Consider the following 18,303-nt stretch of genomic DNA (forward strand, 5'->3'; position numbering starts at 1 on the left):
CATGGCTATTACAAATCAGGAAAAGAAAGAAACAGAAAATTGTACCCCAAAATATAACAGAAAGAAAGAAGTCAGATTATATATTATTTTAAGGTAGGCAAAAGAATTTTAAATGGTATTTTTGTCTAGACCATTCACCACAGGGATGAGGGACACTCAATGGGCTTTATATGTGGAGAATCACCAGGCTTAGTCCTCTGACCTGTTTTCTGCTCTATCCTCAATGTTTCCCAATGAGTCATGACCCATTAGTGGTATGTCCAATCAATTAAATGGGTTATGAACATTTTTTTTGTATGATGAGGTGTGATATCCTAGTTGAAATATATATTCATTGAATACAGAAATAGGTAGAGACTATCTCTGGTTAAGTTTTATCACCCATCCCCTCACAGTGCCAAACATAAGATTGTAAACATAAGTAAATACCACAATATCCCATATGTGAATATATGAATCATATGGAAATCATCTGGATAGAGCACATTAAGCGAGAACAGCAGCAGGTTAGATGGTACACATCAACGTTTAAAGGTAGAAGGAAGAGTAGCCTATGAAGACAGCAATGAAAACACAGTTGTAAGAATGGCTATACATTAAGATAGCTTGGGACACTTCCAAAAAAGTAAGATAGGATGACAAAGTTAAACATGGTAGAGTGGTACCTGGGTGGCTCACTCAGTTGAGTACCTGATTATTGATTTCAGCTCAGATCATGATCTCAGCGTCTTGAGATCAAGTCCTGGGTGGGATTCCACACTCAGCAGGGAGTCTGCTGGGGATTCTCTCTTTTGCTCTACCTCTGTCCCCTCCCCCCCCACTCACATGCTCTCTCTCTCCCTCTAAAATAAATAAATCTTTTAAAAAATGGTAGAAAGACTGTGTAATATTATAACCAAAAATGGATTTGGCAATTAAAAGTTCAGAGGCAACAGCAGAAGAGGCAAAACCATATTAAAAGTGGATGGAGAATTAAAGACACAAATAATTGGAAAGACATCCCATGTTCTTTCTTCCAGTTCATGGACTGGAAGACTTAATATTATTAAAATGTCCATACTACCTAAAGCTATACACAGAGTCAATGTATTCCCTCTCATAACATTGGACATGGCTATGAATTCCTGGATATGACACAAATAGCATAGGTAACAAAAGCAAAAATAGACAAGTGGAACTACAACAAATTAAAAATCTGCACAGCAAAGAAAATAATCAACAGAGTGAAAGGCAACCTGTGGAATGGAAAAAAATACTCACATATTATACCAAATATATAGGGAACTCCTACAACCTGATAATAAACATCTATTATGAGGGTCATTATCAAAAAGAAAAAATGTTGGCAAGGATGTAGAGAAATTGGAACACCTGCACACTATTCAATGGATGAAAAATGGTACAGCCATTATGGAAAACAGTATGGAGGTTCCTCAAAAGATTTAAGACTACAATATGATCCATCAGTCCCACTTCTGAGTATTTATTCAAAACAACAGAAATCACCATTTCAAAGAGATATCTGCACTCTCATTTTCATTGCAGCATTATTCACAGTAGCCAAGATATGAAAATGATCTAAGTGTCTGTTAACAGATAAACAGAATTTAAAAATGTGATATATGTATATACAATGTACTATTATTCAGCCATAAAAAAGAAGGAAATTCTTCCATTTGTAACAACATGGATGAACTTTGAAAATGTTATGCTAAGTGAAATAACCAATCACAGAAGAACAAGTACTGCATGGTTCCACTTAAATGAGACATCTTGGTAGTTGCCAAGAGTAGAAGCAGGGTGGGGTGGAAAGAGGAGGTCCCATGCAGTGGGTAAAGAGTTTCAGATATGCAAAATGAGAAAGTTCTAGAGATATACTACATAACAATGTGCATGCTGTGAACAAAACTATATTGTATGCTTAAAATTTGTTAACAGAGTTCATATGTAGGGGTTTTTTTTACACAATAAAAAAGAGGACAGATAAATGAAATGGAAGATGAGAGAATAAAAACAATAAAAGTAGACAGTTTCTGATGAGACAAGTGTGCAGAGGGAGAAAAGAATGGATTACATATAGAAGAGAAATACAAAAAAACCTTGCAGGAGACAGGTCTATGACAGAATAAGCTTCAGCATGTTTATAGGCTATAGGGAAAGAACAGAAAGGGGAGAGATCAAAAATATAATCAGAATAAATAATAAATAAGTTATTATTCCAGAAACTAGTGGAAAATCAAAAGGATCAATGAAGGACTGATCTTGAAGAAAAGGAAGAAACCCTCATACATGGCTGATGGAATATAAAATGATATAAAACTGAGGAAAAAGTATGCCATAAAGTTAAACAAAAATTTATCATATAACCCTGCAATTCTACTCCCAATAATACAAATAATAATCCCCCCCAAAAAAACGTATTTCCACATAAAGACATGCAATAAATGTTCACAGCAGCGTTATTCATTTATTGGTCAAAACCGAAAACAATCCACATATCAACTGATAAAACAAAATGTACTGTACTCATACATGGAATACTATTCAGCAATGAAAAGGAACTGCTGACACATTCTACAATATGGATGAACGTCAATAACGTTATGTTGGTAATAGAACTCAGACCCAAAGGATTCTTCTTATACAATTCTAACTACATTATATATCCAGAAAAAGCCAGCTTAGACAAAAAGTAGATTAGTAGTTTCTTGGTGTTAGGGATAGAAGAGGGGATTAAATGTAAATGGGCACAAGGGAGCTTTTGAGAGTAATGGTAATGTTCTAAAACTGTTATTATAGAGAGTAATGGTAATGTTCTAAAACTGTTATTATAGTGATGTTTGCACAACTTAATAAATACACTAAAATTCATTAAATAGTACATTTCCAATGAATGAATTCTGCATAATCCAAATTATACACCAATAAAATTTGTTTGTTTGTTTGTTTTTAAGAGAATAGGCTAACTTGACTGGCATGTGTGTTTTACACAAGTGGGAGTTAATATTAGGAAGAGTTGGGTCCCATTCTTCAGAGATCTTTGAATACCAGAAAGAGAAGTCTGAACCAGATAGACAAAGGAGATCCCTGCAGGTCTCAGAATGGGATAGTACAAATACAAATAATTACATTTAGAAGATTAGTCTCTTTTTTTTTAAGATTTTATTTATTTATTTGATAGAGAGATCACAAGTAGGCAGAAAGTCAGGCAGAGAGAGAGAGGAGGAAGCAGACTCCCCACTGAGCAGAGAGCCAGATGCAGGGCTTGATCCCAGGACCCTGGGATCATGAACTGAGCCAAAGGCAGAGGCTTTAACCCACTGAGCCACCCAGGCGCCCCCAGAAGATTAGTCTCATCTAATGTGTCAGATAAGAAGTGGAACATTAGATCATAAAGACCAGGAACTACGGACTTCCTTGAGTCCATGTCCCCTACTAGCAAGAGCTGATCCTCTTACATACTTTTGCCTTGACTCACAAAGGTGGGGTAAAAGACAGAGAGATGGCCCATGAAAATCTATCACTTCCACAGGAAAAACATCTCCAAGAATACAGACTTTGAGACCATCATTCCAACTGAGAAATCAAGTGAACATGCAAATTAAGTGCTGGCTAGAAGCCTGTCCTAGATGGGAATAAAGGGAGGCAAAGAACCAATATTTGGGGGGGAAGGGTGGTTGGATTTTCCTAAAATCCAATATCCTGCTATAAGAGATTTAGAAATCATATAAAAGGAAACTTAGTGGTCCCTCACGGAAAACAGTGAAGCTAAGTATCTACTGATTTTACTATACAACAGTCTACTAATGATTCCCAAGTACAGTGACAATATAGCTAAACCCATTTAAAGTCCTATGTTCCATTTGCCTTGGGAGCCATGGAGGAGCAGCAGCCATAACTGCACTACACTATGGCTGTGGGCCTCAACAAGGGCCACAATGTGATTCAGAACGTGAGCAAGCAGCGGCTGGTGCCTCACCAAGCACCAAGATCTTGTGGAACATGATCTGAGAGGTATGCAGCTTCACCATATAAAAGCAGTGCACCATGGGGCTGGCCCAAGGTCTCCAAAGACAAGTGCACCCTAAGTCCCTCAAGAAAAAAGCGGGGACACACATCTATGCCAAGAGGAAGAGAGAGGAGCTGAACAATGTCCTGACAGCCATGAGGAAAGCAGCAGCCAAGAAGGACTGAACTCTTCTCCTCTATATGAAATAAAGCTTTTTTGAAACATGATAAAAATAAAAAATAAAAATGAAGTCCAATGTTCATTTCTTTTAATTAGATTAAATCACTTTTACCTATTATTACCTTGTTTCTGAATATACAGTTGAGTCTCACAAAATATTGTTTTAAAAATATATCACCTCAATTTATCTTTGGTTCCATTTCATACTTTCAAACAACACTCAGGGCACTATTAGCCCTGTGAATGTTAATATACAGGGAAACATATCAGAATTGATATAATTACTTAGCTGTTTATAGATAATCCTATAAAGATCATACATCTTTTGTTTTTGTTAAGTAATATCATAAAATAATCTCTCTGGCTTTGTTTTCCTTAACTGAGAGAAAGAAAGTGGAGGAAGGGAAGGAGGGTAAAGAGGAGGGTCAGGAGGATGGGGATCATTGTTAATTCACAAATCAAACCATTTTCAGAACTCCATTTACAGAAAACTAATACAAAAGGAATAATTGTGCTAGATAGGATGAAACAGGAAGATAGATAACATAAATGAAAGAAAACTCATAGAATTACAGGTAATTAGAGGCCACTTATATATTTTTTCTCTCATCACTGATACAAAAAGATAAGATTTTCATTTCCTTATAATGGATTCATTAATAGTTTTACTGTAATATTAGAAACATCTTGTTTCTGAGTGTATCTCAAAGAACTGATTATTTTAAAAGATCAAACAAATAGAAATTTTAGCAGAAGAGGGTACCTCTGATTACTTGGTTTAGAATACTTTATATCAGATGATCAAATTTCTGAATCTGAAAAATTCACCAAAACAAAACCCTAATACTGAGTTTATAATCTAAGTAGGGGTTCACACTAATATTAGCAGGCAGAAAAACCAAATACCAGCTAAAGAAGATGCCGATAAAGAAGTATGCATTCAGTTTATATTAAAAAACACATATGCTCCAGAAAAGTAAAGCATACCAGATGGATATTAAAAGTAAAAAATTTTTATATATGAATAGTTCTGTTTTCCTCTTGATTTCTGTACAATCCCCATTAACATCAATTAGTGCTACATATGTAAATCCAGGGAAGCATAACTCCAGTGTCATGATACTACTCTGCACTTGTATATCTTGTTTGAAAACTAACTCAGCTGCAAAAACCCCTGTTACTTAGATCACTATCATTAGCATCCACCAAACAAATACCGACCAGCTAAAAACACATTCCAGGCTGGCATTAAATGACCCTAAAGGCCCATTTTGTTTCTGAAATTCTAAATTGATAGAAATTTAAGATTCTAAGTCCATTGCCTTAACCATTATGCATATAAGCATCATGCTGGATGCTGCTCAGACAGGTTCCAAGGATTCCAAAAATAAAAGCGAAGAAGCCAAGTGACATACCCGTAGTCAAAGAAACATAAAGAGCTAGAACTAGGACCTAAGTCTGTTGACACAAAATTTGATTTTTTTTTTTTTTTTTTTTTTTTTTTTGCTTTTGTGGGTTTTTTTTGTAATACCTGAAGGCATGGTTTATGTGAGCAAAGGTTCCTGGTAGTCCCCTAAACACGTAAGAGTGCTTCCTACTGCCTGCTATTTCAGAACCAGTGAGTGAAAATCATTGCATCAAGGATAGTGTTATGAGCTAGAATTTAAAAGGATTAAGGAGGGGCAGCTGGTTGAGCCATTGTGCAGCTCTCTTGGTTTCACCCCAGGCCCTGACCTCAGGTTCTGGACCTGGAGCGCAACATAGGGCCCCACACTCAGTGGGGAGTCTGAGATTCTTTCCCTCTGCCCTTCTCCCCGCTCGCACGATCTGTCTCTCTCTCTCTCTCTCTCAAATAAATAAATATTTAAAAAATTAAAAATAGGGGCCATGGGTGTCTCAGTCGGGTAAGCATCTAACTCTTGGTTTCCACTTGGTCATGATCTAGCCTGATCAGGATCAGAGATGTAGCCTGAAGTCATGCCCCCCTCCCAGCAGGAAGTCTACTTGAGATTCTCTCTCTCCCTCTCTCCTAAATCAAAAATAAATAAATAAATCTTTAAAAAAACATGTTAAATAAATAACAATAAATAAATAAATGGATTAGAGGAAAGAAAAAAACAAAAAAAAATCACAAGAAACAATATAAAACTATGAGTTCACAATTATCTGTGGCTAGAACTATCATGTCTGCTGAGGCTGCAACTAGCCACACATGGCTATTCAGCTTGAAAAGTGCTGTAAATGTAAATTAAACAATGTACTGAAGATTTACCATGAAAACAATACAAAATATCTTGATAATTTGCATTTGATTACATGTTGAAATGATGTTTTACATACATAGAGTTAAATAAAACACATTATCAAGATTAATTTCACTTTGGTTTTTTTTTTAACATGGCTACTAAAAAACTTAAGATTACATATATGGGGGCGCCTGGGTGGCTCAGTGGGTTAAGCCGCTGCCTTCGGCTCAGGTCATGATCCCAGAGTCCTGGGATCGAGTCCCGCATCGGGCTCTCTGCTCAGCAGGGAGCCTGCTTCCTCCTCTCTCTCTCTGCCTGCCTCTCTGCCTACTTGTAACCTCTCTCTGTCAAATAAATAAATAAAAATCTTTAAAAAAAAAAAAAGATTACATATATGGTTCATATTTGTGGCTTGAAGTATATTTCTGTTGGAGCAGACCTCATAGCCATACGCATTTACTGAATATATCAGTGATACACTTATAACAAACACACTTGGAGATTACATTCTAGATTGCACTCTGACCTAGTGGAAGAAAAATTTACATAATTTTAGAAAAGCTTACTATATTCCTCTAGTTTTGCTGAGGGACTAGAGAGGTAAGAGTGAGACAGAATAAGACAACTCTCATCCTTATTTATATATTAATTCAAACATACCATTCAGTTATCTAATTGCTCCCTTTTGAGTGGACAGGAATAAACTAACTCATATATGGTACAATAATCCAAAGTTCTAAACATTCAGGGAATAAAGAAATGAGTTTATAGGGTATATAGGGGAAAGAGAAAATACCAGTGAAGACCAAGAGTTGGTGATCACATTTTTTTAAATTATTTTTAAAAATTGTATAATAGGGCACCTGGGTGGCTCAGTTGGCTGGACAACTGCCTTTGGCTCAGGTCATGATCCTGGAGTCCCAGGATCAAGTCCCACATAGGGCTCCCAGCTCCATGGGGAGTCTGCTTCTCCCTCTGACCTTTTCTTCGCTCATGTTCTCTCTCACTGTCTCTCTCTCAAATAAATAAATAAAATCTTTAAAAAAAATTGTATAATACACAGAACATAACATTTATTATTCTTTTAAAGTATATAGTTCAAAGGTATTAAGTATATTTACATATTGTGAAAAATTATTTTCATGCTTATCAAATTGTGATTATTACAATATTAAAGGAAATTGCTTAAGAATTTAAAGTCATCTAGGGGTGCCTGGATGGCTCAGTGGGTTAAGCCTCTGCCTTCGGCTCAGGTCACAATCCCACATTGGGCTCTCTGCTCAGTGGGGAGCCTGCTTCCCCCCCTCTCTCTCTGCCTATTTGTGATTTCTCTCTCTGTCAAATAAATAAATAAAAATCTTAAAAAAAATAATTTAAAGTCATCTAAAACAAATGTGCACCATTTTCAATTTTTTATATTCCTTCCACATCTTTGCACACTCACCTACTGCAGATATATCTATTTCATTATTTGAAACTTACCACATCTACTGCTATTTTCAATTAGTTGAAATGTTTATATTATTCTAGTTCTTTAAGTGATGAAATGAAATAATGATATGAAATGAGATCATATCAAATGGTAGCACTACAATAAACCTAATCATTTTCTAACCATGGAAAGCTGGTTTTTAGTGATTAATGTTATAAATGGCCAATGCAATGGATGTATTTTTTTCCTTTGTGAACTATTTTATTAGATAAATAACCAAGAGTAGAATTATGGGGTAAAAACATATAAACTCCATTTTTTAACTTACCATTTCCATTCATCCCCAAACATACGGCTGCAAATTTCTGTGCCCTCTTTCCTATGTTTTTTTCTATCTCCATCAAAGGAGAAAGAATTCCTTCTTAGCTCTTAAGTAGTTAGAAGAAAAACAAATGCAGCAACATCACCAAATCCCTGCTACCTCCTTCTCAATCTATCAGCATACTGTTTTTTACTTGCCAGTGGCAAGAAGAAAAGTAGGCTTGAATGTTTCATCACATATTCCTTTGTGTTATCAGCCAAAATCATGCTCATTTAAAAAGTCATGGACCAAAAAGCTCTTAGACTTCTACATGACTTAAAATGATTTTTATACATCAATACCATACAAATAAACAAAGTGGAAGGAAGTTTTAAGTACAGAAAAAGTAACAAATAGCAAACTCCAAACCACAGGATCTCTGTTTAAAATTATGCCTAATAACAACCTCTGTTTTGCAGAAGAGAAAAATCAGCCAAGTGCCTTTCTAGAACACTAATGACTATCAGTCATTATATCACACATATGTCATCTGACACAAACTTTTAGATTAGTAAACATTTTCCCTCTCTTTCAACAGAGGGTTAGTGTTCAAGTGGAGGCGGGGGGGGGGGAATTCAGTACACATAAAAGCATCAAAACATAAGCCAAACTGTAGGGTAAGTCTAAATGTCCCCAATTTCAATTCAGCCAATCAGTCCTGCTTTGACTAACAAATGTACATAAAATTTTTATAACACAAAAGAGAACTTATTTTCCAAAGATTTTCTGCCAAATGCAATAAGTATTGGAATGTGATAGCAAAGAACCTGAACTTTAGTATAAGTGAGCAAATTAACAAAGTTACCTCTTCCTCTGATACTCAAGTTTCAGACATAATACATACTTAGGGGAACTCTCCAGATTTTGCTATCTTTCTGATAGGTGTACTAACTAATGAATATTGGATGATCATGAATATATACATATATATAACATGAATATGTACAAATAGTTTCCATGAATCTCCTTTTTCTTCAACCTGCCTATAGTTTCACTAAAGAAAACCTAGGATGTCTACATCTTACATGGAAATAATTAAATATGCTACATGACATACTAAAGCATGGACTTTGGAATAGATGGCTTAATATCTGTGTAACATTGAGCAAGTTGCTTAACCCTGCTCAGAGTCTTAAGCTCTTCATCCATAACTTGGAATCCATTACTGGGAACAATAATGCCATCTTCACAAGATGATTGTGATTATTAACTGAAATAATACATGAAATTTACCTCAGACTCAACGGATGCTCAATAAACATGAATTACCTTTCTCTTCTCTTACTTCCTTTCTTAGATCCTCCAAAAATATATACAGATTGACAAGGCAGTATTCCAACTGTACAAATGAGGAAATCTAGGTTTCTAACCACTGACAAAAAGAAATTCTTGACCTGGTTACTTTCTTTCAACATTATACCTTTAAAGCCATAAATAAAGGTGAAAGGTCTTTCAAAAAGTAAGACTTTTTTTTCCCCAAATTCTAGACTAAATTATTGAAATTGTGGTGGGCAACTGGAAAATCCTCACTCACTGGAGGATGTAAGTATCACAAGATGCTTTTCCTTGAGTGATAGCCCCAGTCCCCTCTTCTTGCTTCAGCCATAGGCTGACCTCAGGCAGGTGTACCTGGCACCTTCAATGGAATATGATAGAACGTAGATACTATATAGGAAAGGCCTGCCAGTAAGAGTAAAATGCTAATTTGGAAATGTGTATTATGGGCTTCCTAGACAATAAAAAATACAGGATATAGGAAATAACTTGCAGTTGAAAATGGGAGAAATGTGGTTGGCTGACCCCCTTGTGCACCAGAACTCATAATTGCTGATGGCACATCTTGGAGCTAGTGACCCACCTGTTGGAAGTCTAAAATGAGACTAATATCCACAACACACCTTGAGACAACTAATTGTCTCAGAATGGTATTCCTAAATGAGATAAGACTTACCGCTCATGATCAGCTAACCAAGATGCCTTTCCCAGAAAGAAACCCTTTAGCAGCCACCTGAGTTGCTCTCACTGATCTGTACTGCATCTCTTTTTTTCCAACTCTAGGGAACTTACTGGTGGCTTTGTGGTAGGAGTCATAATGCCATTCTGTTCTTGAACTCTGTTCTGTATTTGAACTCCCCATCTTCCTAGTCTACTCACCAGAAATTAAGTAGTATCCTAACAGGACCAGGATCATCTACATTATTAGAGGGGCTCAGAGCAAAAGGAAAATAAAGGGCCTCTTGTTCAAAAGTATGAAAAATTACAAGATGGCAACCACAGGGCTTTAAATCAAACACAGAGTTCTGTGTGACTGCGCAGGTCTCACGTCCATGAAGCCCACCATGGACAGAGCTAATATGGAACCCTACAGGGAGACTGAATGACAGATTCCATCCCCAAAACAACCAACCATAACTAAGTGCACAGGTGAGTAGTATTCAGGCAGTCTCACTAACCTGAAAACAGTACAGATGCTCTGTTTGCTTTTAATAACTCTTGACAAAACTAATTAATTATAAGATAAATCACCTCCAGAGTTCATAGACCAAAAGTGATTATGAATAAATAATATTGTAATGACAATAAAATTTGGGACCTGTAGCCACCATATGAATAAAACCAGGCCAGCCTGCTAGGCCAGGAGAGACATGTGGCACAATGATCCCATCTAACTGTAAGCCAACTGCCAAATATGTGAGTAAGTACTTCCCAGGCCATCCAGTCTCCAGCTGAGCCACCAGCTAACCAGGGACACATGAGTGAGCCCAGTGGAGATCAACCAAGCATGGCCCAGATCAACAGAACAGCCCAAATGAACAACAATGAATTACTGCTGTTTTAAGTCACTAAGGTTTGGGGTAGTTTGCTCTAATAGTAAAATCCTTAAATGATACAGGTAGTATGTTAGCTCAGCAGGAGAAAAATGGATTATGTAATAAGCAGGGGCTGTGACAAGTCGCTCACCATTTTTGGCAGGGAGATTAGATTCCCACTAAATTGCATAATATATTCCAGATGGATTTTAAAAGTATATATAAAGAATGATAGCATAAAAAATGCTAGAATAAATTACATGTTGATATCCATATACTCTTGGAATGGGAAAGGCTTTCCTAGGCAGAGAAACTGAAAGGAAAAAGATGGATAGGTTTTACTATATAAGTACTTTTTAAACTTCACATGTCAAGAAAACATGATAAGTAAAGATAAAAAGCAAAGGAAAAATTGGTAAAACTTTTCTGAGACATGAAGAGAGATTACATTTCTTATATATGTATTTTTATGTATGACAAAAGTATGATAAAAGATTACCACTCTTAATATGCACAAAATAACAAGAAAAAGCTGAACTACCAGACAGAACAGAAAACATACAAACATAAATCACTACAAAACAAATATAGATGGCTAATTAACATTTTAAAAATATTAAATGTCACTACTAAGCAAAGAAAGATAAAACAACAATCACATTTTCTTTTCAGTTCAAAATTGTAAAGATCAAAACAATAATACATAGAAAGCAGACATTTCATATACTGCTTGAGAAACTATAATTGGGTACAACATTTCTGCAAAGCAGTATTTATGTGTAAGTACACACACATACATATACATGTGTGTGTTCATGTGTGTGTAAAATTTTTTGTTGTTGTTTTTCTTCTAAGGATACATCCAGATGAAACAAACAGGGATTCAGGAAGGACAGCCACTTGACCTCATGATCCTGATGTGCCTTCCCTTTTGGTATCCTCTCTGGAACCAAACAACACACAAAGGAGTGTGGGGACGTCCCTGCGGATCCAGGCTCTTCCTCATTCTTGGCTGAGGTCTAGATTTGAGGTTGCCAGATAGCAGAGTTTCAGAAACTCTGTATGTATTATTATATGTCCAATGTATTGTTATGACCTCTTCTGTCTGAAGAATGAATAGTGCCATTTTGAGATAACATGACTTTATTAGTCAAAAAAATTTAAGTCTCCCCAGAGTTGTAGTTAACATTTGTTGAGAGTTCATTCTGTACCATGCACTAGTCTAAGGAATTTATGTGTTTATAGATTTCAGTCCTCAAAACAACCCCATGAAAAAGGAAGCATTCTACAGGTGGGAAAACTAATGCTTAGGATGGGTTTTGTTTTCTGTTTGTCTAAGTAACTTGCCCAAGGTCACAGAGGCAAGACTAGAACAAAAGCAAGCTAACTCTAAACATAGAGTTCTTAACCACTGTACTAGGACACATCAGATATGCCACTTTAAACCCTAGAGCCCTTATTAACATGTATTTAAAGGAAACAATGCTGGATGTCTTACTGCAACCTTAGAAGCAGTGGCTTTCTCTAATAGGTTCTTGTGGACCAGAATCAAAAGTACCTAAACCCTAAGTCATTCAAAGATGAGAGGCCTCCTTCATAGGCTCACTATGTAAGCTAGTGGTACCTGCAGTTTCTCTTAACACCAAGGGCACAGATCGTATACTGCTTGCCCTGGCTTTACCTACTTGTGTACCTGATAAACTGACAATTTACATGAATGCGTATACTATGCAAACTGCTTCACATTACAGCCAAGTTAGCAATACTTTGTATATGAATAACCTTGGTCTTCACTTTCAGTTTGTCCTAAGAACTCTATTAGGATCTACAGCAGTTCTTAGAACACCTAATGCCCATAAGACCCCAAACTTCCTCCAGTTGTACATTTCTATATCCTACTAGCTTCTCCAAAGACATGAAAGAAATTGCCTCCCAAGAGGAAGAATTCAACAATTATGTAAGTAAGAAATTTAAAGAAATTAAAGAAATTAAAAGAATTAAACTTGGGACGCCTGGGTGGCTCAGTTGGTTGAGTAGCTGCCTTCGGCTCAGGTCGTGATCCCTGCGTCCTGGGATAGAGTCCCACATCGGGCTCCTTGCTCCTCAGGGAGCCTGCTTCTCCCTCTAACTCTGTCTGCCTGTGCTCGCTCTCGCTCGCTCTCTCTCTGACAAATAAATAAAATCTTAAAAAAAAATACCTTAAAAAAAAAAGAATTAAACTTTTCATGCTTCTGGACATATATTAATATTGGGAAAAAAAAAAAATTTTGGGGTCACTCAGAACAACCTTAACAATGTTCTACCTGCACAGAGGTATTTGAACAGATATTACTTCAAATTTACTTTGGCATACACATACTCATGAAAAAAGAACAGAAAAGATTTTCTTAGTCAAGAATCTGTAAGAATCTGCAGCTATAAAACTTTCCTAGCTATGACAGTTTACCTGAGTCCCCCAACTATTTAGGAAAACAGAAGAGAGTTTCCTTTAGTGGCTTTTGGGGATTTAAAATAAACTTTCCCAATAATTCATGAGCCTGAAGTCAAAGAATTATCTACCAATCTATTCTTTGTAGTGTTGCCCTTATAAAAAACATAGTGTCGATAAATTATATTAGTGGCAATAAAGAATTCACTCATAGAGCAAATGTTTATTAAGCAATTATAATGTGGCAAGAAGTATCATCCTAAGAATATAGCTGTACAAGTACATAAGGAAAAAACAAAAAAGTTCCTGTCTTCAGAGTTTACACACTAGTTTTAGAGTGTAAAACTAGTTTTACACTAGTTTCTGCTTCTATTTTCACATTAAGCCAATTATTACTGTTCATTAAATGTTAACAATGTAACATTCTCCAGATAAATGCAATAAAATGTAAATCTTTCACTAGACAGCTCAGAGTCTTTCTCTTCTGTTCCTGATTGAACTAAAGTGGCACTAATATTCACAGAAGGACTAATAAAAAAAAATTTTTTTTTAATGAAATGCTCCCTACACATGAGAAAACAAAGATTTTACACAGGTAACAGATCCAATTTAAAACTGCTATATTAGGAAAACACTTTAAAAATCTATTGACAGTCATGCCATGGAAAGTAAGATCACACTTAAGCATGGCTCATTATTTCATGCGTTTGGCTGATCTGCCAGTTAAATCATGCCTCCTACCAAGGTAAAATCTAAAGATAAGAAAAATTTATACTAGGTAGAGAAAGAAAGTGATAATGAAGTATGTCATATGCCTGTTTGGTCACAGTAGAGCCATCCAAAAGTGATTTTTCTCACTGTTAGACTCAACACTGAAACTACTATTAAGATCTATTCTTTAATAACCCGTAGTTTGTCCATATTACAGAATATCTATATACTACATAACACACAGAGAGGTAGATCTATACATAGTTATAGCAAGAGCTTCAGTACGTACTGATAGAAGAAAAAGAAAAAAGTATACCAATACATATAGTATAATACTACTTATGGATTATTTTAGCCTCACAAACAATACTTAACTTTTAATGCAAAGGGAAAAAAAAGGTCTGGAAAGACACAAAAACATAAAGGTATTACATTTTTGAGGAGATGGTCAAGGGTCATGATAGAGAATTTAGCACTGTATATAATTATATCATTTTCTTTGGGAATTATATTCATGTATTAACTATGCCATTAAAAAATTAACTAAAGAGGGGCACCTGGGTGGCTCAGTGGGTTAAAGCCTCTGCCTTCAGCTCAAGTCATGATCCCAGGGTCCTGGAATCTAGCCCCACATGGGGGGGTCTCTGCTCAGTGGGGAGCCTGCTTCCCCCCCTTCTTTCTGCACCACCTTGTGATCTCTGTCTGTCAAATAAATAAATAATATTTTTTTTAAAAAATTAACTAAATAGAGTTAAAATAGAAAATAATATCTAACTATAATTTGGGTATATAATAAAAGTGAATAGTAAATTACATTAAAAGTAAGTCAAATTCCTTATAGTATTTGTATCTTTCAAAAGCTTATTCATTCTCCTTTAATCGAAAATTTAATCTAACTTAAAAATATGGATTCAAGCTAAAACCCATGGTTTTGATCATCTTTTCTGTAATATTACAAATCATGTAAAAACCCAACATTGAGGCTAAGCAAAAATAAAAAAGCCCAAGAAAGAAAAACCCCCAACACTTCAAACATATAAAAGACAAAAGAAGTCTTGCTATACAGAAAATATGGAAAGCATTACATCAAACATCCCTATCAGGGGCACCTGGGTGGCTCAGTGGGTTAAGTCGCTGCCTTCAGCTCAGGTCATGATCTCAGGGTCCTGGGGTCGAGTCCCGCATCGGGCTCTCTGCTCAGCAGGGAGCCTGCTTCCCCTCTCTCTCTCTGTCTGCCTCTCCGTCTACTTGTGATTTCTCTCTATCAAATAAATAAAATCTAAAAAAAAAAAAAAAAACCATCCCTATCAAATTCCTTTAAACACCCCTCTGCCTTTGTGTCCACAAAAAATATACAGTATCATTAAAGGCAAGAGTCAGTGAATCTTTAGCCCCACGCACAGCAGATAAGTCCTAAGAATGAAATAGATTAAGTCAGCAAAGGGACATGAAGGAAGAAGAGAAGAAGAAGAAAAGAAAGAAAGTGAAAAACAAACCAAAACAAAAAGTGTACTTAAGAGAGGAAAGAAGTGTGGAAGAGAAAGAGTGTCATTAACCCACACCAATTTGAGAGGCATAATTGCTCCAGCACAAAAGAAACTGGCCATCTAGATTTGCAAAACAATTTACCAATCATTTTCACATATATTAGCAAATAGAGTCTTTGTAACAACATAGTATCTATCCCATTTTATGGAAAGAAACTGAAGCTCTGAAAAGTGTCAGGGAACTGCCAAAAGCTACTAATAAATGAGAGAACCGAGGTCTTTGGACTCCAAGCCCTGTGTTCTTTTTTTTTTTTTAAGATTTTATTTATTCCAAGCCCTGTGTTCTAATACCCTACTGTGTCTACAGACTGTCCCCCAGATTGCTTCTAATTTTCGCATAGCCATGAATATTTCAAAAATCAACTGTATCATCAATACATTTATTGAGATCCACATGGTTAGCTATTCTTCTTTCCTCTAGAGAAGATAACTGAAAAAAAATTTTTGATTTGTCCATTCAAAATCAACATACTACAGCAGAGGAGGGCAGTGGGCTTAAGAGGTGGCAATATAAGGCTACATGAGCGAGTTTTGTGATTTTGGAGCTTTTAGTATCTTAAGTATAGTGGTGGGTACATGAACCTACACATATGCTAAAATTTTATAGAACTTAAAATACACAAACCCACAAACTAGCATAAGCAAAATTATGAAATACTGAAATAAAATCCATGAATTTTATCAATGACAATATCCTGGCTGTGATATACTGTAGGCTTGCAAAATGTTAGTACTGGAGAAAAATGGGTAAAGGATACATGACAACTAACTATATTTTTTGTTATAACTGCAAGTGAATATATAACTATCCCAATAAAAATTTCAATTAAAAATGAACGTAATACTCATACCACCAACACTGATTCTAAACAGATTAATGATATTATATAGAAGCATAAGAAGACATGTAGTCATTCAAAGCTGATTTCATTATAGTGGACCTCCAGAGGTTTTTACCCATAAAATTTTAAATTTTAAAAATTAAATTATTATTATTTAAATTTTAAAAAACTTTAAGCCAAAGATGATAATTTTGAACAGCATTTTGTGACATAATACTCAAAGAATGAGAGTCAGATCACCCTAGCGATGCAAAGGGTAAACATTGATGAAAAGAAGAATCAGCCAGTTGCTCAGCAGGACAACTGGGGAATCATGGTGATAAGTATAAGATGCACCAAGAATTATTTAGTAATAACACTAAGCATAATAGCTACCAACTATCAAGCACATACTATGTACCTGGATTGTGCTGGCTGGCCTCTTCACATAAATGATGAAAAATCCTCACAATAAATCTGGGTAAAATGTGGAAACTGATGGATCTTATGTAATTTACTCAAGATTAATCATTAGAAAATGGCAAAGCTGGACATTTCAACCCAGGTTTTTCTGACTCTAAACCTTATGTGCCATTCCCTATTCCACAGTACATAGGAAAGAAATACTTTACCTGGGTATTCCAGTACATGACTCTAGGGCAAGGGATAAAAATTATATCCAGTAATGGAAAACTATCATTGATACCATATTTACCTGCTTGTAAGTTCCATCTAGCAAGGTGTCCAGATGTTGGAGGGGGGCAGGTGTTTTATCTTTGAATCTTGTCAATAGTCGACGCTGAATGGCCCGAAATTGTACGGCTCTTTCAGATAAGAGTTCTTCTAATTTTTCACCATTTATCCGCAACTACAATAAAGAATTTCCTAAATTCAGATTAAATGTGCACAACAAAACAGTCTTTACAGCAAAATCACTTGGAGGAATAAAATTTAGACACAATAAAATTACTAGAAAAGTTATAATTCTTAAATAATCTTGGCATGAGAGAGACCCTCATAACTCAAAAGCCAAAAGCCAGACACATACACGCTCACACCCCTGATAAATTTGTAATTAAAAAAACAAAAAAGTGATTCTATACAGTTAAAAAAAAAATATATATATATATATATCATAAGTAAAGTGATAAGACAGCAAACTGCAAAAAATAGTAGCAATACCACAGAGACAAAAAGTCAAGCCCATAATATCTAGAAAGCACCTAAGAATCAAAAAGAAAAGGGCCAAAGAATTATACAAATCAGTAAGAAAAGAGTATCAATCAATAGAAAAAGGGACAAAATTCATAGAAAAGGTAGTACAAATAAATATCTCTCAAACAATATAGCCTTTGATCTAGCAAGCCCATTTCTAGCAATTTATCCTATAGGTATGCTTACGAAAAGTAATGTACATACAAGAATATTCATTATAGAATTATTTGTTTTGTTGTTTATAGTAAGATATTATTAATAATCAAAATACCCATCAATAGGGGAACAGCTTAAATAATAAGACTACTTTGCAGAACTACTAAGTACTAATATACAATGTTATCCAAAGATGCATTGAATGAAACAAAGCAAAAAAACAAAAACAAAATACAGAATAGTATGTATAATGTGCTACCATTCATTTACTTTTTAAAAAGAAATCTGGGGCACTTGGATGGCTCAGTGGATTAAAGCCTTTGCCTTCGGTTCAGGTCATGATCCCAAGGTCCTGGGACCGAGCCCCACATTTGGCTCTCTGCTCAG

The 18,303-nt window shown here is 35.6% G+C and overlaps 1 protein-coding gene across 3 annotated transcripts in view; it reads right to left on the reverse strand.

The window, feature by feature from the left end:
- The window catches only part of BBS9 (Bardet-Biedl syndrome 9), a 458,943-nt gene that overhangs the window by 194,150 nt on the left and 246,490 nt on the right, over positions 1-18,303 (reverse strand). For all 3 annotated transcript variants that reach the window (XM_082691753.1, XM_082691755.1, XM_082691754.1), the window contains one exon: positions 17,261-17,413. In XM_082691753.1, coding sequence (XP_082547879.1) covers positions 17,261-17,413 — 153 coding nt within the window. The remainder of the gene's footprint in view (positions 1-17,260; positions 17,414-18,303) is intronic.

Source organism: Mustela nivalis, assembly GCF_964662115.1.
Source record: "Mustela nivalis genome assembly, chromosome: 12".
Taxonomy (NCBI): domain Eukaryota; kingdom Metazoa; phylum Chordata; class Mammalia; order Carnivora; family Mustelidae; genus Mustela; species Mustela nivalis.